The following is a 24,263-nucleotide window of genomic DNA, read 5'->3' as shown; positions in this document are numbered from 1 at the left end:
ATGAAACTTTGAATGGGCACTGGTAGTCAGAAGAGCGCGAACTGGGGTCTAGCCCTGGGACAGCCCAGCGCACTCAGCGACTACGTTCCCTGTTGGCTTTTCCGTGCACCCGAAGGTTTTCGTGAAGTGCTTGGTACGATGCAGAACGGCGTCACAGCCGGGCTCGGCTCCACTCGTGTTAGTGCTGAGGCCGGCTATGAAGCGGGCGGAGGCCGGCTCTCCAGTGCACATGGCGTAGCAGGCGGCCACGAAGAACAGTTGCGGCAGCGTGAGGCTCTCGAAGCCCACCAGCCGCTCGTCTGAAGCCTCGGCCATCGCTCTGTATGCCTCGAAGGCCACGTCAGCGGAAAGCACCTAAAGGCACATGTACGCAAGAAATATGCATTTTACTTGACGGGAATGGACGAAAGATAACGATGCCGACATAAAAGGATTTCCTGCATCGCAATTACTGAGATTAAGCGCTCCGTCGTGTGATAAGTTGCTAGCCCGGTCTTCCTGTTTTGAGTGGCAGTAGTACGGAGGTAGCAATGCGTCCAATTTACCACAAATTTCAGTGACATGCGCTTAGAATCTGGTGCCATTTAGCAAGAGTAGGACCAGCCAGTACTCAGTATGACAACATTTGAGAAACTACTCGTACGCTTTGTTTCTCAGCTACCTTCGGATTGCACAATCTGCTCGTTCTGTGCATGCCAATTTGAGCACGCTCCTCACTGCTGCCCATCATACAAAGGGAGCTGTTTGTAGGAGGCGAACCACAACCAATATGCATGGATTGTGACGCAGGTTCGCGGTGCACCCAAGAAGTGATGCAAGTGCCACTCGCAAGGAACTCGCCGCGGAGTAGGTGCGCTGGTTTTGTAACGACACCTCTCACACACGGTCGCATGTGCGAGGAATATCGGCAACGGATTGTAAGCGATAGAAATTATTGTTCCGTGGATGCTATGGGAGGAGGATAGCTTCCAATGAACGACGCAAGCGCAATCATGGAGATTAAAATATGGCGCTTACACATCTTTCACTTAGATAGCTAAGCGTTCAAAATGAGTTCGCGAGGCTTGATGGGGTGAAAAGGTGTGCGGATGGCTAGGAAAAACTTTCTTTATACTGAAACGTTCGACCTCACGGCAGATTATATATCGCACCTCTCACATATGAGCCAAATTCTCAAACGTTTATACCTGCAATTTTGTAGACAATACGTCAGGGTTTCGGTATAGTAGAACCGAAAACTGGGCGAGTTGGTGAATGTTTTCTGCACCAGTTGCCTACATGTACTGAAGGTTTCGGAGTTTCATTAAAACCGCACTTCCACGGCCAATAAGAAATACCCTGTATACAGCTGGACACAGTTTATTATCTTAGTTGGGTTCTTATTGTGGTTGACTGAATCAACATGGCGTTTTTTTTTATCAACGACGCGTGTGGATATCTGAGCTCTGATAGATATTGATAATTCAGTACTTTGCGTTGGTATTCCATTAACACTTTGCACGCTTGCTGCCATATTAAATATATTGATATATTGCAATAAGGGCTCAGCTGCGCTGTACCCTCGAAGCCTCGAAGCTTATACTTTATGGCCTCGTAACCCGATGGGGAAAACGAGCAGTCCATGTCCAATCCGTTTGTTGGCTCCGATACCCCCTTCATGCAAATATTGCATACCGAATAATTGTATAGCTATTTTTCAATATTGAAGATGTAGATAACAATAATCTTTTACGTCTGGAGCCTAGCAGTAATTACCAGCCGCTTAAATGCCTTTTAAATGCCCGCCCGGACGAGCAGGTTTTCTTTCGAACGAAACAGAAAGCCTGTTTCCTCTAGGCCTCTATCTCTAATAGTTTTTTTTAGGCTATGCTTTAGCGATGTGTTCTTGCAAGTATTGCATCATTAGTGGAATTATCTAGTATGCAGTGGGACGCCGTGAACCTTTAATGCTTGTATTTCAGCTTGATGGACCTTGGTGGAAGCTGGGACGACGCATTTCAGCCAGTGGTGGAATGTGTCTCGATGTTCCTTTAACCAAAGCTCGCCCAGCGCCAGCGCCACCTGCAAGGCAACAGATGGCTGTGTATAGCCAATGGAGAATATTTATAGATTCTCTATGAGGGCACGAGCGAAATAGAGCTGAAAGGCATTTGAAACTTAGATTTGTATCTCATTAGGCTCGCAGACTATGTTTCGCCCTCCGGTCGGCTGTCCGTCCATCCACAACACGACCAAACTACTCAAGCAGAGAAGAAATGGAGGTGGGTGTGAACCTAAGTTTTATAGTCCTATGTATGTATACATACCAGTGGCGAAGCATCTATCAACGCTGTTTGGGCCCATGCAAGCATATCACACTGCGGCTCAGTTCACCTATTGTTGAATATAGAACGAAGACCTGAAATGCACAGGGACCGACCTACTGACTTACTCTGTGCCTCACCTGAAGTCGCCAGGACACCAACGAGAAATGAAAATAATATGAAAGTAAAGGCAAAAACTTCACGCGGATATCAGAAGACTATGCAAACATCACTTCTCAAGTAAAAATGTTCTTGCAGTTAGTGCGGCGGGAAGTACAGCAGCAGTGGCGCTAAAGCGGGCGCCAATGTGGTATGCAGAGAAGCTCTAGGACCTGAGCAAAGGTCTGTATAAAACAAAGAATGCTGTACATGCTCCGACAAGCTTATACGAATGCTTCTCGGTGGGCTTTCTCGCTGGTGTTAAAAAGGTGTGATGGCGAGACTCCGTTAATAAGTTCGAAACTTTGGAAAGGCACGCCATTAAACGAAACGCCATGTTAATGGGGCACCTTGACGAAGAGGTAACGCAGGAAGATGGTCAGTGTTGAATTCCAGGGGCCGGGAGGGACAACCTTATTAAAACACGAAAGTCTCGAGCCACGACTTGGTGTCAAAATTAAGATTTGGGCTTTGTTCATTCGTCTCCTGCATTATACTTCGACCATGTGCCAAAGCCTTGTTGTTGGACATCATAAATCTCACCTGGTGCACATGACAGAAGAGAGAAGGAAAGTTAAGTAAAAAATAATGCTGCTGTTAATATACAGGAAAAAGGCAAAGTATTCACACACGTGGAATAGAATGTAAAATACCATTGTCGCCACGTTAGTGTTTACTATGCTTATATAAAACAAGGCTTTCTTTACTAACACAAGCTCCTTGTAAATGTATCGCAATGGAATGAGGCAAATGACATGTGCAGGGCGGCAATCAAGTCGGACAGAGATATACCGCGAATTTGTACAATTTATTTTGACATGAGCTAAAAGAAAATTGTAACCAAAGAGCGCTCGATTACGTTGAAGAGGAACCAGTGTAGGAAACATATTTACGAAAATAGCAATTAGCGGAGCCATCTGCGTGTCTACAACGGCCATGTATAATACGAATATATCTCCTAAAGCTCCTTTAGGTGCAAACATTGCTACACGTTTTTCAGTATGTAACAAGTCCGCGAAGTACAGAATGCTTTATTACTTGTTGTCTTCAGCAGCACGCGACCTTATCGTTTACTTTAATGTATGAAACGATCTTGTTCACGCTCAAAGCCACCGAGACGGGAATTTGAATGTTCTTATACGCGCAAGATGCGCTGAGATGTATCAAGAATGATTCCAGCCGTTCGCGTGTGTTTGCACAATTTTCCATGTTATCAATACATATTTTGTGTGTTTGTCTAGGTCCTTGTTTGCCGACTTTGAATTGAGAACTGCCGAATGAAACGAGCATGCGTAGTTGGACGTTCGTCGGGCGCTGTTGTTGTTATCGCTGCTGTTAATGTTCTCAGTTATTTAGCCGGCACGTGTCAGCCGAATAAAGAAATAATTACAGTGAAATCTAGGCCTCCTCGATTGTGCCAGGCTTGGTCACTACCCCGTCACATCAGGTGGAGGCGCTAAACTTTGTTAAGGTGACCATGCCCTTGAAGACTAAGCCTGTCGAGAAACACATACTCTCTTTTTCGTGCAGCCGCGTAAGCCGCCCACCTTCCATGGGCGCCATATGAAGATGCGGACAATGTCTTGACCTCTTCAACCGCGTGGGAAGATTCTATGCTCGAACGGTGCAACAGAGTTGAGGCAAGCCTATTTTGCATTTCCAGGACATTACCAAATGTGGTCTGAAAATCATAATTTTTCTTTGGGAAACATGTAAGTCAGATATTCTGGTGACCTTTACAAGGGCATCCAGAAAAGGAGACTGAAAGATAAAGCACACTGATTCGGCACTTCTCGCACAAAAAGAGCATATATGAGATCCTATCGAAGACAGAAATGTAATAATGGGCATTTTTATAGTTTTTCAATGGCATTTGACCTTATTAATCATACGCTGCTCATTACGAACCGTATTTGAGATGTTGCTGCTTCTCAAGTCGATTCATATTTAAGCAGTAGTCTAGAAATTTTAAACACAGAAGGCTATCGCTGGAATCCAATAGCAGTTTCTTGTGGCGTTCTTCAAGACAGCATCTAATTGCTACCTATATTATACAGTAAGTGCATCTCCAGAATTAAAAGTTTTCATTTACACAGACGACACAAGTATATTTTGGTCAGCAAAAAAAAAAAAATAATGAAACCGACCATGTAATGCACAATGCGAATGAAATCCTGCGTAAACTTGAAAAGATGAAAATTCCTTAAATATATATGCACGGAAGATAACGGTAGTTTTATTTCATGCTAGAAAAAATTAACGAACATTGGATCAATGCGTCCTAGTGGACTCTGACACGCTAGGTGTTGTCTTCCAGGAAACATTGTCGCGGAATCCGCACCGACATCCGTTAGAAACAAAGTACTAATATACTGAAAAAGCAAACATACTGCCACATAGTGTAATGATGGTACTTTAGAATACTTTCGTTTGTTCAAGACTTCATTATTGTCATTTACGTTTGGCCTCTACGACGCAAACATTCCTAAAAAAATCCACGCTTTGCAAAATATATTGCGAGTTATTGCGAATGTAGGTAGGTACTCTTTATATGAGCCCTACTTTCGCAGGTGCGAAGTAATGCCAGTGACAAATATTTAGAATTTTTGCCTGTGAAAATGATATAGAGAATATAAAAATAGTAATACGGCTTTGTTGCGTCGGCTAGCAAAAGAGAAATGTAACTCTGGTAACTAAAAAACATGAAATTTTGAAACATGGAAAAATATTTCTTGGACAACACAACGCTTACAAGTGTTAAAAAACCGACAGCCAAGATTATTGAATGCACTATAGAAAAGATATAGAGCCCGACAAAATGAATTTTGGAGACCTTAGGAAATGCTTAAATACATAGAAGCAAGAAATAAAAAGGGGAAGGGGTGACAAAAAAGAATAGAACAGGTTATAATCGTTAATGTACAATTTAGTCCAATTTCATTTCAAGCTATCTGGGCTTTCAGGGGTGCATTTTTCTTCGGATTTGTTCGATGGTATTACTGTTTAGATTATAGTATCTTGAAAGCTGAACATTTGTATTTTGTAAGTGGATCTTATAAAGAGATGCCCTAAATATAGGATGATGTTGGTCTTTGTATGCATGCAGAAATATGGAGCACAGATGAACCAAATTCTTTCGGTCTTTCTTCCCATCAAAATTTCTATGTTATCGGGCAGTGGCCGCGGTGCTGTGTGAATCTTGAAAAGTAATATCATTTCGTGTAGGTTGTTTTATAGACTCTATGTTAGCGCTGTTGACAGTGAAATTATCTCGTGGAAATTGCGAAATATTGTAATCGCGGTTGGTATTAAGTATTAGAAAATAAAGGATTTACTATTTTTATTACAATTAAGATTTTTCATGTCCTGCGCAGTATGTTTTGAGAAAATATGCTGAGAATCTGCTTATTTCAAAAAACTTCACTCGGATAAATACTTAACGTTTGTGCAAGCACAATGTAAGAGTTATTTCTATTATACCAGAGTTTAAGTTAAAGATGCTCTGAACTTCCATGAAACCGAAACGGTTTCGACTTGCGCTGTGAACTGAACTCAAGTACTGCAGGCTCCCGACTCTAGAAGGACGATTTTTTCAGTGAGTAGTGTCGATCTAAACGTGCGATTTATCGAGTTTCTGAATGAGGTAATTCAATCTTATATACGTTTATTCGGTTTGAACTAAATTGTGAAATAATCGAATGTGTATGTGGCTACGGTCTTCTGAAAATAGGCGCATTTAAGGCGAAACAAGTGTCTTTCTCCAAAGAACTAACCTGCGTCTGAGAGAGTTGCGTCTGAATTTGTTCCATTATCTTGCACCACGTACACACCTATGAATGTGTTTTATTATTTTCTTGTATGTGCACGTTCAGCATGTTCCAAATAAATATTCTGCTTCACGTGAAATATTAGCATAAAGGCACACGCAACCATGTATTTGGAGCGTGCTGGCCTTCCTATTCGTTATAAAATATAACCAACAAAGCCACCAGAAGCACTGATGGTATGCACATTTAGCAGTAATATGACTGCCATATCGCACCGATGCAAAGCCTGGTAGACAAGCTTGGGTTTCATATGGTTACGAAGAAGATCGATAGTGGCGCGAGAGGAGCTCTCGCGCTAGGACAGCCGTTAAAGTCATCTTTCATCTTGTCGCCATGTTGTGCCGTCTTCGCGCTTGTCACCAACTGCGCAATCATTTGGTGGAAGTTCGGGGTGCGTAATCCCCATCCTCACCTTGGAGCGTCGACGCCTTTCGTACTTTGGGACCATCGGCCAGGAGCACGTGCATACAGCCGCACAGCTGCGCTCTAGCCTTTCCTGCCCATACCCGACAAGTCGCAACTACCGCGCCCCGTCCCCTGCCAAGATCTAAAGACATGTCACACAGGCAAGCCGACGAATACCGATACCGGACCATAGAACAGAAGGACCCGAAGGACACTAACACGCAACCCCCACCCAAGACGTCCGACGCGACCTCTAGCCATCGGCCCTATGGATGCTCTGGTGGCGGATATTTGAAAAGCTCCAGGGGAGGCGGATCACTCAGGCATCAGTCATCTTGGGGGCAAGCAAATCTCTCCTATAATTCCTCGAAGACTTTCACCATCACTTCATTATCGACTTCAATGAACCGATCGGGATGATCGCTCGGTGGCCCCTGGAAGTGTTGCGAAGAAGATAGGCTGTGGCGTGAGAGGAGCCTTAGCGCTAGGTCAGCCATTAAAATCATCTTTCATCCTGTCGGCATGGTGTGCCGTCTTCTCACTTGTCGCCACGCATAAATATTTTGGGTAGCCGGTCAGTATTACTTGTGAAGAGCCAGTGAATACGCGTTTGTGCAAGGTATTGGATAGGCAGTGAGCATAGCTCAATGACCATGGTATAACTGCCAGTGAGTAAACATTGGTTGAAAATATTAGGCAGCGGAATATTGTGGCTGTAGGCCAATAAATCAGGTCATATGCCAATACTGGCCATTATACTGAAATAGTTTAAATCTACTGAAACATTGGATTATGCAGTGTCCCGGTGAGACGGCAGTATTGCTTTATTAGTGGCAACAACGTTTCTCCGATATTGGGCCCTTGTCGGCAGAATGACAGGTAAATCTGGCGTTAGTAATGACACAGTTATGGCAATTGATCGGGGTGACGACAGTGTATTAGCCTTCTGCTTATGCTAGCCAAAATGGGGGGCTATTTTAAGATAAGGATTGCTATCGATGACATATATACCTCCAATCCTAGAGCGTTCAATGTAAGCTTTTGTTACCATGGACAGTTGAGACACTGGGGATGCGTTCCCTAAACATAAAACAAATTCAAGATGTTTCTTTGACAAACTCTGTGCTAACCTCGCAATGCGAAAAATGTTCAGCGTGAGAAGGCGGATTCAAATACGTCACGTCTACTCCTAGGTTTTTGCGTAGGTTTTTACAATTTTGTTTACATGTAACTGAGTATATCTTTGTCTGAAAGTAAATGAACTAATAATTACACCTTTCTTGCAACGAAAGATAAGCACATCTCGAATTCTTTTATTCATTCCAAAGGCTGTCAGGTTTCGTGCATCTTGCTCCCAGTTAATCGGGCCTCAAGGTTGCAATGTAGGTATTCAGACTAATCCGTTGTTTTAACGCGTGAAGAGTTTTTCACATATAAATGCTTCCATTTGTTCTTTCCGGAGTACAGTGCTTCACCTGGCTTCCGAGGCCGGCATAGTTGATCGCACGGGCCGCGTCCTCGTCGTAAAGCGGGAACGAGAAGGCGTACGGCAGCAGCAGGAAGTCGTGCTCGAGGGAGGCGTACAGGTCGAGCGACTCTATCGCGGACGACACAGCCGCCTCTTCTCGCGTTGACAGCGCTGGTGGCTGCACCTCGGCCGCACGACGCCAGTTGTCGACCAGCGAGTCTCCGAGGAGTGGGTATCCGGCCTGGACTCCACCGCCGTCTTCAGCGCTTCCGCTCGTCATAGGATCAACTGCCTGTCAGTATAGAAGGTGTGAAGCCGGGGTTAAAATAATCGCTTTGCCAATGCGAACTATTTTCATATAGAACGATAAGTGCATGCAGTCCGGACAATGCAATCTCTTGTTTTCTTCCGGGCACCATAAACCTGCACCCCCCTTCAAGTCCACCGTTTCCCCGGGTCTTTCTGCCACGTCAGTAGTCTTTCCTACGTCAATAGCTTAGTAACTATCGAGAAACGAGTTGTAGGTTTCTATTGTGATGTTATAGTCTATAAAATACAGTTTTTCATATCAAAACAATTTGGTCCGGTCTATAGGTCGCTGCTGATGGGCACCGAGGGCTCGGCTATTGAGCGTCCGTGGAAAGTGACCATAACATTGGCTCCTTAGCTAGCGCACCTCGGGGTTGGCTGACAAAGTTCGTTATTGTCTTGTGAGTGCGGCGAGTCGAGGTGAGGAAGTCTTGCTGTCTCACGCTGCTATCACGCTGACGTCAGGAAAAGTGTAATCAAAAATAAAGGGGTTACACAATATGACCCCTAGTCCTATTATGTTCCTGGCAAATAGAGATCTGCAATTTGGTGGAGGAGGATATAGAATAACTTTATTTGATGTCTGGCACGGTTTGGCGCGAGCGGTCCTAGGTCTCCCATGTGGGAACATCGAGATCTGTCTCGACGTTCCCATGAAGGCCTGCGGGACGCCGCCATGAAGGCCTGCTGGACGCTGCCATGAGGGCCTGCTGGACTGCCTGGAGTGACAACGGGCTTGAGTTATGGTGAATTTACAGTTTCAGCTCTAAATATTGTTCGTTTTTCTTTTAGGGTGTTTGCCTTTGCAGTTCTTAGTGAGCTATTCCTCATCCATTGGTTTTTGCTTATTTCTTAACTTCATAAAAAAGCTTTGACGGAGCTTTCTTGAATTTTGCACAGGCTCATGCACAGTGATGCGGCTGGTTGCAGCGTTAGATACTACAGCCCCGTATTGACTGACCAAGTTGTTGGCAAATAAGCTGTATTTCGGCATTTTATATAAACTGTTATATAAAAAAAAACAATATAATCTCTTCTATGGATTTTGAACCAGTAATATAACATTTGGACCGTTGATGGGCTTGGGCTGTAAGTAAAAAAGAGAGTAGCAAAATAAGTTTGTTTCATTATTTCCTCTTTGTTTCATTTGAAATAGTTAAATCGGTAGCATAGCATTCGAAGTGGTTGAATATGCTATTAATTCAATCAGCCCAGTGTAACTTACCACTTGTAGTACAAAGTGAAACCTGCCCATTGTTTTCTGTAGTGACGTACAGTCAGCCTTAAAAAAGATGTTCGTTGGAATGGTTTTGCTACTACCATATTTGGCTCATTCCGACCTCACGCCATAAACGACAGTGAGATATAGCAGTCGGTGCGTGTGTGCGATGAGACGTATTTTTGTTCAGAAAGGAAAGGGAATGAATGCATAAGGGCTGTCGGAGAAGGATAGGGTGTCATACGTTTCAGTAGCCGACCTTGCTGGAGGTTTCCCCAGCTCCTTCCTGCTCACGGCCGCGTCCCACTCCTCGAATCAGCAGTTGGTCATTATAATTCGTCTGCTGTTCAGCACTATGATATTAATTCCCATGAAAAAGGGTATAACACTATAGACGGCAGGGGCATGCAGCGTATAGGGAGCTTGCATGAAGCGATGCATGCTGGGTAATCCGCCATGGTGATGTCGTTGACAGCAGACGACGCAGCACGTATCGCACTACCACACTAGCCTCGTCTACGTGGTCGCGTAGGGCGCGCAGACGATGCTGCCGCGACAGCACAGGCGGACTGCGGGTTCTTCACGATTACAAAAAAATGTAAGCACGAATGCGAGAAGGCAAAGGATCTCTCTAGCGACGCCGACGTGAATGGCTCACACGTGCCAACGAACGCGAGATTGACACCAATCAGGGCAAGTATCAAAAACTACTCGCCAGAGCTAGAAATCATGAGTGTCGGCGATATCGACGGGCAGCGCGTAGCGCGAACACGTCCGCATTGCACTGCTTTGCATTTCTTTACAGCACTCTCGATTTTTCGGGCACAGCATCGACGCGTACGCTCCTCAGGAATCTGCCGGCAATTGCAGGGCCGAAAGGGAAGCGCACGAAAAGCCGCGTGTTTGCTCGGTGGACTGTCGAAAACGACAAGCCCTTGCTCAATTCGAACCACTGTAATTCAACCTGGCTGTGCTGTCCGCCGTCTGCTGCCAGCGACAACATCATGGCGGATTACCCAGCATGCATCGCTTCTTGCAAGCTCAATATATTGTGTTGCAAGGGCGCTGTTCATGATAGGCACCTTCAGGTTGGAATAACCTTGTAACTGTATCCAGATTATTCTTTTAAAGGTGCCTAGGCAATTGCATGGATGTGGAAATTTACGTATTTCTAGCCGGATTTGTTCCAGTCTCCCTTCGAAGATGGCCGGTATAGGTGTGAGAGAGGGGTGTATATCCGCTCGGTTGGCAAGAGCTTGGGATAGATCGTTCTCTCCCACTCCCTCTTTTAGGCATCTTGAGCTGGGCTCATGTCGTTTTCTATTTTGGGTCTATGCTGCAATCGACATCAGTTCTCCGTAGAACTGAGCCGTCGAAACCAGTACTGTTTAAGTGTAAAAAAATGTTTTGAGAGAAGCCGTAGTGAGCAATTACACTTCTCGCAGAGCACAATGAGACGCTAACACTGACCACCAGCGTTATTGATACCTTGCAATCAATGTCTAATATCTGAAAGCTTTACTGCTAATCATAATGCGCTCAAAGGCTAAAGCGCCGACCTCGACGAGGCCAGTGTACCTTGAAGGTGACGTCCGTCGAGCTCCAGTTGGCAATAAATGTGGAATTTTCTGCTTCGTCCATGATCGTCTTGCGAAATGCTTCGCGCACAGCCACTACGAGGGCGTCTGCGTGGGCTCTCGTTTCACCGCGGAATAGGTCGGTGCTGTAGGTGGCGAACCGAGGAATTCTAGAAAGCAGGTAGGCGCGAGCCAAGCAGTGCAGTCCCTGAATGACGGGACCGTGCCTGTCGCAGTCGTAGAAGCTCACTACAAGACGTCGGCTGGCGAATAAGGCGGCCACCTGCACACCAGTTCCCGAGTAATGACACGTCATTGGATGCACGCCGTTAATTTATTGAGCCCCCCTAGTCTTTATTGTGAACGTAATTAAAGCACTGTGAACAACAGAGTAACTTGAGATCACAATCTTTGGATAAGTAATCTGCGAAGTGTCTAGGAGGAGCCCTGAAACATCACGTCATTTCATGCTCCTCCACTCGTGTTTTCAAATTGTTGCGTCCAGTTTAGAACTTCGTTGAGAATTAGAGATCGATAACAAGAGTTGTTGTCGGGCTAGTTGGCTTGAATCGCGTAATGCCATTAAGGCTATGCGCAAAAAAAGACAACACAAAAAACAGAGGCAACGACAGGACGAGGCAACGACAGGATTGCGCTCGTCCTGTCGTTGCCTCTGTTTTTTTGTGTTGTCTTTTTTTGCGCATAGCCTTAATGGCATTACAAGAGATCGATGTTTTTCATAATAGATCACACATCATTGAGTACTCTCCTTCACTCTGTATCAAATGTGCGTGGATGCTGTGTGCTTAACTCTCTCTCTCTCTCTCTCGAATTGTGTGTGCATGCAGACACAATTCCCGTCTCCAGTTTGACCTTGACCCTTGGCCCGTATAGGAAACACATCAAAAGCCCTTGCAAATGACAAACTCATCTCGCGATTTCTTTAAATACCTGGGCAGTGCCACCACCATTGTCGTCTGCATTCTCATCGGCCCTTTGTCGCACCAAGTATTGATTTGCTAAGACCGATTTTATCACTACACACAACGCAAGTGTCGTGGGTGGAATATATTAATCGAACAAGAGTCATTACCGGCCTGAAATGAATCACTCCAACGCACGCTTTCTACAGTTGTTCAAAAGCAAACCAGATATGCCAAGAAATGTCGCTAGCAACCAAGTTGGTTTGTGTTCTCCGCCAAAACACTCAAAACATTCACAAAAGCTGTTCACGTATACACGGCACACTGGTCTGAAGGGAGTGCTAGCAAGCTGCTAACAAGTCCTCCAGGCGAAGGTCAAAATAAAACTGATTAACAGACTTACCAGATGCATCAAGCTCACCGTGCAGCCTCATACAGTGACTGAAGTCACAGATTACTAAAGTATAGAGAGAGTCAATATCGGTTCAAAAACCATATCTAGTGCATGGCTTTGTCAGCGAGTTAGAATCAACCTACAACCCACCTACAGGCGCGATCCTACCAGCCGCCTTCTTATTCTAGTGCGGCGGCTACACCCAGCCCGAAGGCCTGAGTTGTGTGTTCTTTCCCTGGTCCCTTAGGAGCCTAAGCCAGGCCGCTGTGAGGGTGCTGGTAGGAAGTCTTTAGGTGGTGAGATGTCCTTATAGATAAATATAAAATGTTATGTTGCTATGTAACCCCGGTGTAAGCAGTCGAGATCGTTGAGCGTTTTAGTAATTTTGGTTTGGTTTGAAATGTTTTACGTCCCAAAATGACTAAGGAAATGCCGTCGCCACAGTCAACGTCTCCGGAAATTTCGACCACTTGGGGTTCTTTAACACGCGCTGAAATAGCATAGCACATAGATACCACACCGTATCGCCTCTATCAAAACGCAAAACGCCGGCGGTCCTGTTCGAAACCGGGTACTGAGGAAACGTAGTCAGGCGTATTAACTACTGCGTCACCGTGGTGGCGTTTGAGTAAATTTAGATCGAAGAATGAAAGCCAGGAGTTTGGGCACCCGTAGGTTTTCTGTTCATTTTTGGGTCATGTCCAGAATAAAGTTTCCGCGCCTCGTTTCGATGATGGATAATTTTCTTCCATATGTAAGGTTTGTTCAATATGGACTCCGAGAAACTGCCCGATTCTTTCCCGGTTTTCTAGAGCTTCGGCATACCGTTTGGACCTATCCCGAGTCATTCGTGAGGATAGACCCAGCTAATGTTTACTGGGCTTAACCTTCGGCTGTTTATGATTAGAAGTGCGGCTCCAGATAAATTACTTTTGTTGCAATTTCGGATCGCAGTCTTGCAGTCACTAATTATTGCGCCAACGCTTCCAGGCCCGAGAGCTATCGCAAGAACTACTTTCAGGCCTTTGTTGCTGAAGAGGCTGTATTGACGAGCAGTGACGTCGTGGTTTGATCTTGATGCTACCACTTCACCACTTCACCATACACGTTCGTTTTTCACACCACAGCGTTTATTTCCAGTGGCGCACTCGAAGAAGCGTTCCACTGCAATACATTAGCAAACGCTACACTGACGCAATCACCGTCGCATCACCCGCGCTTCACCGCCCCAGCGTGCCTTTTCTCCTTCCCTCGCTAAAGAGGGAAGCGAGGTCTCTCCCCGGCCGTGCGTAAAGCCCCTCAGTTAGCCGTGCATAACGTCCCTTTAGCCGTGCGGTGCTCAAAGCGACCCGCTGCGGAGATTTCCGACAGTTCCCTATGTCAAACCATGGCCTCCGAGATCACCTCCGGGCGCACTTTTCTCTCCGGCCGTTCCAATCGGCCGGAGAGAGCGTAAGTTGGAAAAGGGGCGTGGCAGCGTCTTTCGCCGCACCGCGGCGCTCGCCACCTATGCATCAAGCAAAACTTCAGAACAGCTTTAGAAATGGTAGGCGCTTAGATGATAGCCTGTTCGTGCTTACCCAATGCATCGAAATATCTAGAGTGGAAAATAGACCTTTGTATTTGGCCTTCCTGGATATAAACGGGGCGTACGACAACGTAAGCAGGGAACTCCTGTGGAACATATTAAAAGAAGAAGGTATCGGTTATGAGATAATAGAGTTCCTACAGGAAATATACCGGGATAACAAAGTAGAAATTACGTGGGAAGGAATAAGAAGTACGGAGGATGTCAAAGTATGCAAAGGATTAAGACAAGGCTGTCCTCTATCACCGGTGCTGTTCATGCTTTATATGATAAACCTGGAACGGAGGGTACAAGACAGTAACCTAGGTTTTACCCTGTCATATAGATTAGATGGAAAGGTGGTAGAGCAGCGCCTCCCCGGTTTGATGTATGCAGACGATATTGTGCTGCTAGCTGAGAGTCTGGAAGAATTGCAAACTCTTATTGCGGAGACGAAGGGGACGCTCTAGGATTCAGTTTCAGCGCAGTTAAGTCGCGTCTGATGATTTTCAACGGCTCAACCGATCAGGGTCTTAAAATACAAGGCCATGAAATACCTAGAGTAGCTGAATATAAATATCTGGGGGTATGGGTAAACGAAGGATTGGCATACATTGGAAAGCATGAGCAATCACTTAAGGTCAAAGGGCGAAGGAATGCCGGGATAATGGAGCATAAGGCATTGTGGGGATGCAATAGGTATGAGGTTCTGAGGGGTATTTGGAAAGGAATTATGGTGCCCGGACTTACTTTCGGAAACGCGGTTTTGTGCCTAAAATCAGAGGTACAGTCGACATTAGAAATAAATCAGAGATCCGTTAGACGATTAGCATTAGGTGCCCACGGCAAAACTACAAATGAGGCGGTAGAGGGAGATATGGGCTGGGCATCTTTCGAAGTACGGGAAGCTCAGAGTAAAATATTATATGAGGAACGCCTGAGGAAACTGGACAGTAACAGATAGGCAGCTAAAGCATTTAAATACCTGTACTTAAAAAGCGTTGACTCACAATGGAGGAAAAGAACTAGGAAACTAACTAGTAAGTATGCTTGTCACAAGGACGGAGAAATAATAAGCAACAGGTGAAAAACACAGAAGGTAAAAATTGGATAAATTCGATGGAAAAGAAACAGAGTGTGGAATTATACCGTAAGTGGAAAATGCAGATCAGGAAGGAAGATTTCTTTGATAACTCAAGAGGCAGTGCCCTACTTTTCGAATCTAGATCAGGGTGCCTTAGAACACGCAGCTACCAAAAGAAATTTAACAATGAAGATGACAAATGTGCTGTATGTGGAAACTCCAGTGAAACATTTGACCATATTATACTCGAATGTAATGGTATCCATTCGGAAGTTGATGCAGGCGCAATCACTGTTCCTGAAGCTCTGGGGTTTAGAGATAACAGTGGCCGGGTGAATAAACCGGCGGTGGAAACTAGCAAAAAACGACTGGAAGATTGGTGGCTTAAAAGCAGAGAAGTGACATAATGTTAGTAATGTAGGAACAAAAATTTAATAAATAGAATGATGGTTTAGTTAACCATTCTAAATCAATAATTAAGATATATGGAGAAAAATGAGCATGATAGCTACTGCTACCACCCCGTTTCAAAGGGGCGCTCCTATATTCAATCCATCCATCCATCCATCCATCCATCCACCCGTCCATCCATCCACCCGTCCATTCATCCACCCGTCCGTCCGTCCGTCCGTCCGTCCGTCCGTCCGTCCGTCCGTCCGTCCATCCATCCATCCATCCATCCATCCATCCATCCATCCATCCATCCATCCATCCATCCATCCATCCATCCATCCATCCGTCCGTCCGTCCGTCCGTCCGTCCGTCCGTCCGTCCGTCCGTCCGTCCGTCCATCCATCCATCCATCCATCCATCCATCCATCCATCCATCCATCCATCCATCCATCCGTCCGTCCGTCCGTCCGTCCGTCCGTCCGTCCGTCCGTCCGTCCGTCCATCCATCCATCCATCAAATGTTCCGCCGCAGCTTGGCGCAAACTATAAAACACGAGTTTTCTCAGCTTGCGCTCGTACCACAGTCGAGCTGCACGCTTTAAAATTCCACGGGTAAGACGGCAGCCAACAGTTTCGCTATCGTTAAAGTACTAATAATATATAATATATACGCAAAGTTAGGCAGAGACTACCTGAAGCTGCATGCCTGCCCGAAGCATGCATGCGTGCTCTGGCGCTCTCTGCTGCGGCTCCGCGTCTTTTTTTTTTTTAGTCAGTGCGTATATACACGCCGTACATTTGCAGGTTCATTAACTCGCTAAATACAGTATTTACGAGTGCGGCGACTTACATAAACATCCATCGCACGAATGCAATTCTCTAAATGGTTCCGCCACAGCCACATGATTATTGCTTACTTAGATGCATGCCACGATAACTATTTTTTTTTTCTCGCACGGTTTTAAAGCAGCCTTGCAAGATCGTAAGCACGCAAGTTCGATAGAGTCCTTAGGAAAAACAATTTACATGTGTTTTTGTAATATGCCTTATGGCAAGCTTGCGTAATAAAAAAAAGTTCGATAAAGGCGAAGGGTAATCGGGGCACGTTCAGGCACCTCTGCCGTCATATGAGTATATGCGAGGTTTTCGGAAGTGATCCCGATAAAAACGGATCAGCTTATACGATCGAAAGTGAGGAGAAGCTATTACCTCGTTTGTAAACTACGCGGCCCGCCATAGCATAAATGTGCGATATTACCTCGCGAGTTTCAGCTTATTTCTTGTTTTCACTTGTTGCATATGCTACAGACTGGGTGCAGTGCTTTTATTTTTAGTGTTTACTCCTATGCCTATACACGCAGAGGTCCAAGCCGAGAAAATGGGTTAATTCAAACGAATTATGATTTGACTATAGAATAGCACTATCATACACGCCTGCCACACTAGTTAGGAATTTTTCACTAGCTTTCAATGATATGCGAAACTTATCAGAACATTTTTGGCACTAAACCTCCGCCGGTTGTAATGATACTAGCCACTTTCTGAACAAAATTTCGAGGCAAACACTGTGAGCAATTTAAAAAAGACGTACATTTTCTTTATTTACAAAACTCATGAGGTGGACAAAGAGAAAAACAATATGGGCAAGCACAATCAAGAAGTACGCACAAACATTCCGTTATTAACAAAGTTCAATCACCACATGATGACTATACTTGCGTAGTTTTCTATTCGCAGCTGTTGTCTTAGCGTTGCTTAGCTGTTGTCTAAGCAACGTTTTTATGATTATATTCGTTGTTTCAGTGGCGTGATCCTTTCTTGGTGCACAAAGCTAGAAGAGAGCACCTCTCGAAGTAAGCAACATAAGCTAGCGACATGTACGCTACACATGGAATGTAGCGATGTACGCTCCACTGGAATTTGTTATATTTGCAAGCAAGCGCAGAAGCCTTAGGATTAAAAATGGGGAGACAAATGAATGTCTCATCAGTTCACCACACTGCAACAAGACCTTGCAGCTGAGAAACATGCATGCCTTTGACCACTCGAGCATACGCTCGTAACGTTGATTGACTGCCGGCTTCACGAGTGACCGTTAGGCACTCAAAGACTACCACCCACACTAGGTAGTCTTGACGAGTAACTGTTTCACAAGCAAAGAAAACTATCTACACGAGCACAATGCGTAAATTCTAAGTAGAACGAAACGCATTATAGGAGCGCAGCAAGAACATCAACACTCCGCTTCGGTAGTAAACACAACACTTAAATTGTGAAACATTTCGGACACACCTTGAGGTCAGTTTTAGCTGGAAAACCAGCTAAAATGAAAATTTTTCGTCCAATATACACGCGCAAAAAACAAGAGAACCGCCAGCGGAGATACGCCGCGAGCGGGCTGGACGATGCATCGATGGATGGATGGATGGATGGATGGATGGATGGATGGATGGATGGATGGATGGATGGATGGATGGATGGATGGATGGATGGATGGATGGATGGATGGATGGATGGATGGATGGATGGATGGATGGATGGATGGATGGATGGATGGATGGATGGATGGATGGATGGATGGATGGATGGATGGATGGATGGATGGATGGATGGATGGATGGAATACAAGAGCGTCCCCTTTAAAACGGGGTGGTAGCAGTAGCTATCATGCTCATTTTTCTCCCTATATCCTAATTATTGATTTAGAATGGTTAACTAAACCATCATTTTATTTATTAAATGTTTGTTCCTACATTACTAACATTATGTCAATTCTCTTCTTTTAAGCCACCAAACTTCCAGTCGTTTTTTGCTAGTTTCCACCGCCGGTTTATTCACCCGGCCACTGTTATCTTTAAACCCCAGAGCTTCAGGAACAGTGATTGCGCCTGCATCAACTTCCGGATGGATACCATTACATTCGAGTGTAATATGGCCAATTGTTTCACTGGAGTTTCCACATACAGCACATGCGTCATCTCCATTGTTAAATTTCTTTTTGTAGCTGTGTGTTCTAAGGCACCCTGATCTAGCTTCGAAAAGTAGGGCACTGCCTCTTGATTTATCAAAGAAATCTTCCTTCCTAATCTGCATTTTCCACTTACGGTATAATTCCACACTCTGTTTCTTTTCCATCGAATTTATCCAATTTTTACCTTCTGTGTTTTTCACCTGTTGCTTAATGCTCTTTATTTCTCCGTCCTTGTGACAAGCATACTTACTAGTTAGTTTCCTAGTTCTTTTCCTCCATTGTGAGTCAACGCTTTTTAAGTACAGGTATTTAAATACTTTAGCTGCCCATCTGTTACTGTCCAATTTGCTCAGGCGTTCCTCATATAATATTTTTTCTGAGCTTCCCGTACTTCGAGAGATGCCCAGCCCATATCTCCCTGTACCGCCTCATTTGTAGTTTTGCCGTGGGCACCTAGTGCTAATCGTCCAACGGATCTCTGATTTATTTCTAATGTCGACTGTACCTCTGATTTTAGGCACAAAACCGCATTTCCGAACGTAAGTCGCATAGGCGAATTAAGTCGACGCATAGGCGCGTACTGCCGCCTGGTGGCGCCTGGAGGAACTGACAATCTTACAACATATGGCTGGGGCGCGCGCCTATTGGAACGGCCGGAGAGAAACCCGCGCGTAGGCCATGGTCGAACCATCGCCTCCTCTTGAGGAGGCGATAGTCAATCTGACCATTGTTCCGCGAATTCGGCGTTCGCTTAGCTTCGGGTATTTCAGTTTATTTTTTACTCGGTTTTAACTCGCCCTCGCGTCCACGACTGCGCGACTTCGGTCCCACATTACAACACTCCCCCCCCCCCTCAGAATACACGGATGCGCATTCTAAAATTCGGTTATCTCCAGAGGATACACAAGCTGCACAGGCCTTCGGCACACGGAGCCGCCTGACATCCTTACTTCGCACGAACGCACATGTAAACGACACTGTGTAGGCTTTGCACATGCCCTTATTGTTCTTTGCATGTAATGGTCCCTCAAAGTCCATACCGACCACCTGGAGGGGGTCCGCTCGGGTTGTCCGGTCGTCTGGTAGTGTTCCTGTAGGAGCACCTAACTATGAAGCACTGAAACGCTGACACGTCACATGTGCACATACCACTTTTTTAGCTATTTCCTTTTTGGGTTGTAGGTTACCCCCATCAAGGGTCATTTTTAATCGCCGATATCTCTGGTGTTACAGAAACTAGGTAGAAAATTTTTGCGTGAGAATGATGGGTGGTTCAATATCTATCAGTGTTATGGCGTTGTTTACCCTTCTTGGTGACCTATTTCAGTGGACCTTTAAAATCAAATCCACTATACGAAGCACAAGAGCTCAAAAATTTGTGCCATGTACATGCGCAGCCGCCACAACTGCAACTTAGTGAGCAGAGACTCCATGATATTGCTACGAAGGTGAAGCGGGCAGCTCGCGCCAGGCCCGCTGGCCATTAAAGCATATTTCATCGTCATGTCATCAAGTTGTTCTGGTTCTGTTGTGTCGCCGTGTTCCATCGCTTGTCATGCCACCACGTAACATTTGGTTGGAGGTGCGGTTCATCCCCATCCTCGCCTTGCCCCGTCGAAGCCAACCGTACGCCGGGTCCATCGGCCGAGAGCCCGTGGAGATCGCCGCCCAGCTTTACCCCAGCCATTTGTGCTCAGACCCGACCAGCCGCTCTCCGCAGCCCCGTCCCCAGCCTTGACCACAACACGTGACGACCAGGGAAAGCCCGAAGCCGACCCGACCGACCATACAACGAAGCGACCTCACCACTCGAGCGAAGATAGCACCCCCGCCCAAGCCGTTTGGCGTGTCCATGAGCCTTGGCCTTCGGCAAACGGCGAAGATTGGACCTGGTACTCCATGGCAAGCCTTAATCCCATCTTCGCATTCATTGTGATGTCCAGCGTTTCACGTCGTAATCATGTGCCTGTGTTCATTGTCACTTCATGCAATGGATTTCTAACAATCGATCGGGACGATCGCTCGGTGGCCCCGGGTAGTGCTACGAAGAGGACGAAGCGGGCAGTGGTGCGGGGCGGGGCGCTCGTGCCAGGCCTGCTGGCCATTAAAACATATTTCATCGTCATGTCATCAAGTCGTTCTGTTTCTGTTGTGTCGCCTTGTTCCATCGCTTGTCATGCCACCACGTAACAATATAAGACAGCGGCTCATCGCAGCAGTACTAGACAGTGCACAATTGCGCTGCACTTACATGGCAGGTTCCAACCAACGGCAGTTGCAATTGATGCCCCCGCAACTTCCAAAGAGCATGTGATGGTGTGCCACATGGCTGCTGACAGAGTGATGTCATACGCAGAAATGCTTTTTCATGAAGCCGCATTTACTGATGAATTTAAGCTTACAATATAGAGATCCTCATATATTGACTTGTCAGAAGCAGAGCGACACTTCTACAAGGATTATGTGCAAGTGTCAAAAGAAGAAGTAGTGAGGATCTGCACAAAACCGCGGTCCCAGGATAGCACAAAGTGGCGAAGAGAACGTCAAGTTCGAATAACTGGCAGTAAGTGCCGTGCATATTTCACTTTTTTACCCAGGGAAGACCGCTCCTGGGAGCAAAAAATGACAGCAATGCTTTCCGATTGTTTCCGAGGAAACGAGGCTACTCGGTATGGCAAAGCTTGCGAAGAACTGGCTCTACAAGAGTATTGCAAAGTGACGTCTAATGTGACGAAGCTAGAGCTGCTTGTGAATCCCCTCGTCCCTTGGCTTGGCTACAGCCCAGATGGTGTTGTGTTCAGGAATGACTGTCCTGCCATCCCGATTGAAGTAAAAAGTCCCCTTCTGGGAAAAAACACAGAAAGCAGCTGGTATTACTCATGAAGGAAAACCAAAATACCTGACGAACGACGGCGAAAATTTGACTGTGAACAAAACTCAGTTATTTTTCAAGTCAAACTGGGTGGGGGGGGGGGGGGATGTTCCTTTTGAACCTGGATATGGCACACTTTATTGTGTATTCTAAGGTACAATCACTGATCATAAATGTGGCGCGATGTGACCACCACATTGATAAACTTGTGCGCAAACTGCAGTTCGTCAACTTTAAACATTTATTGCCAAAGCTGGCAAAAGTTGCATAGAGTTTAGTTGCTACATTAACAGGTGCTCTTTGTAATGAATGAAGACTGATTTGCTTGTTTTCATTATAGTTTTCATTATAGTGCACAGAGAACCTGTGGTTGTTTTACTTATTGTACTAGGAACACAAGCTATGGTAACTGAAGGTTGGTCCAAGATATTGCAGAAAAGATGTAATTTGTGACTTGTACAGCACAAACTCTAGCCGTGTTGCACGCGTATCGCCGTTATAAGGCGCTGACCAGCAGTTTGGTCGCCGCTCGCTCTATATTGTTAAAAATCCCATATGAACATACTGCTGTATGCAGCAATTGTAAAGGGTGAAAAAGGGGCAGTGAAGGAAAAATAACCAGTGCCAAAAATAGTCAGCCTGTGAGCTAGCCTTGCAAAAAAAAAAATATCCCAAGACAGCACTGAGACAACAGTTTCAAAATCACTTGTATGACTGTGAAGCATATGCCCTATAACTCACTGAGAGCAAGATTTTCTGCCTCGGGGATAAATGTTCGAATTTCCTTTGCACAAAGCTACAATATCTCTACTGCAGATTCGAGAAGTTTTATTTACAGAGAACACAAGTACATGAGCGATGGAAGTTTGCAAAAGCCAATTGCTGCGTATCACAAACACATTTTCTTTAATGTCACAAGCAAGAAATATGTTTACAAAGTGCCAAATGCATTGGTAGAACCTTAAAAGACTGTATGGTAAGAAAAGTACAACAGCAGTGCGACATACAGGCAACATGAAATCCACGCTACACAAAGAACCACATTCACAATATCATACAGTGCATGTTCAGCAGAAATTAACAGTAAATGATATTGTGTTTCACTAGTAGCCAAGCACAGAAACAACAGATGACAGATGAGGATGACAGTTTGCAACACACAGTATAAGTGATCACTAGTAGAACACACCACATGAGAAGCTGTGGCAACTGTCAAGTTGGCCGCGGCAGGAGAAACCAAAGAAGCTCTTTCGCTGCCGGTGGCGGTTTGAATCGTACTAGGGCCTGGGGATATTTTCTGCTTGCTAAACCACCAGTCACACAGCGCAGAAATTATGACCATGGCGATAACCATACAGTTCAAAGGACACAATTACACTGAAAGAGTTACTGCAACTGGACACCCCCGCTAAACCGTTTTTCAGAGAGTATCGGAGCTGACAGGTTAACAATGCCTGCTATGATAATCATTATTTGGTCGAGTGCCCCAACAAGATCCCATGGCAGAGGCCCCTTAATCACTATAAACACCTTCATGCGTTAAATGGCCCTCTCCACATGCACTCGAGCTCTGGCAGTGTGAAGCGTTTTACTTGCATCCTCAGCAGAGAACTGCTCTTGAGATCGCAGGAATGGCGGCTATACCACACCAAGGCCCAGTTTCGCGCACATGTCGTCGATGCAAAAGTCCTTATCAACCATTACATCATCTTCAAAGCTTTTCAGCTTGTCCAACACATTAGACTTTAGCACACAGGCTTTGTCTGATGCTCGGCCTCCAAATCCATTACTGAGGAATGTTATAAGCCCAGCAGGCGAGACCCCAGCAAGTACCTTAGCCGTGTGGGTTCCCTTGTAGTAAGAATAGGTGAGGATGCGGCAAGACTGGCAGTGTGATTTCTCTACCTGAACTTCTGTGCAATCTAGGACAACCCGCACCTCCCGAGATTGCGAAAAGCAGTCAGGCATATTCAGCATTAATTCAAGTTTTGATGGCCATGGCATGGCTGCCTTCAGTATGGCAGCCAGGCTGCGAAGGGTGGCATAGAAATGCCGCTGCACTGTAGTTTTACTTGTATTGACTAGTGTAGCAAGGCAGGTGAGGGAAAGGCACGTTTTTAGGCGTACTAAAACAAGCACAACACATGCATATACAGGAATCTCTGTGCTCATTTCGTCGACTAATGCCACCTCTTCAGATATAGCTAGGAGCGCACTTTTTGACTTGACACCGTGAACGCTCGCACAGCTACATCAGTTGTCCGCAAATCAACAACTTTTCTCTTTTTTTGTTGTGTAGAAACTGTATCAACTTGTACACCATTATCTGTGTAGGAGTGACTGTGTCCTGCCAGTTGAAGCATGACCTCTACCACTTCAGCGTCTGTCATTGTAGGGTTGGTAGCAGTCTCGCTATCATGGGGGGCAGAATCAAATTCAGCTGCAAGGCAGGTGTCTTCCACCTGCACAGAAATAGGCTTATAAGCAAGACTTGGAACAAAAATATTAAAAAATTTTTCTTTTAACTTCGAACCAGAAGCTTAGGCCAGGATGACAAGTATGCAACGAAACATACTGTTAGTACTGCAATTGGCTACAGTACCATCTGGAGAATAAGCATTGATGGTTACATAATTAGCAAGCACAGACACCAGCCATACCCACATGTGTTGTAGTTCCCAACTCCACCTAATAATCAAAAAAATCGAACTGGGATTGCTCTCTTTTCCCATCTTAGGTACAAACAGATCTTGTTATTATTCATCGCACTCTGATGCACTATCACTGCAAGG

General features: G+C 45.4%; 1 protein-coding gene across 1 annotated transcript; it reads right to left on the bottom strand.

Moving 5' to 3' along the window:
* Nucleotides 1-48: 48 nt before the first annotated feature.
* On the bottom strand, nt 49-12,602 carry LOC146209319 (uncharacterized). The gene is made up of 5 exons (XM_084579959.1): nt 12,594-12,602; nt 11,269-11,550; nt 8,170-8,454; nt 1,972-2,061; nt 49-354 (listed from the first exon to the last, which is right to left on the bottom strand). The coding sequence occupies exons 1-5, from the start codon at nt 12,600-12,602 to the stop codon at nt 49-51; spliced, it is 972 nt and encodes a 323-aa protein (XP_084436085.1).
* Between the last annotated feature and the right edge of the window lie 11,661 nt (nt 12,603-24,263).

This window comes from Amblyomma maculatum, chromosome 1, assembly GCF_055883805.1.
Source record: "Amblyomma maculatum isolate TAMU_Amacu chromosome 1, ASM5588380v1, whole genome shotgun sequence".
Classification (NCBI taxonomy): Eukaryota; Metazoa; Arthropoda; class Arachnida; order Ixodida; family Ixodidae; genus Amblyomma; species Amblyomma maculatum.
Note: the sequence above shows the minus strand (reverse complement) of the source record. Positions and strands in the feature narration are given on the sequence as shown.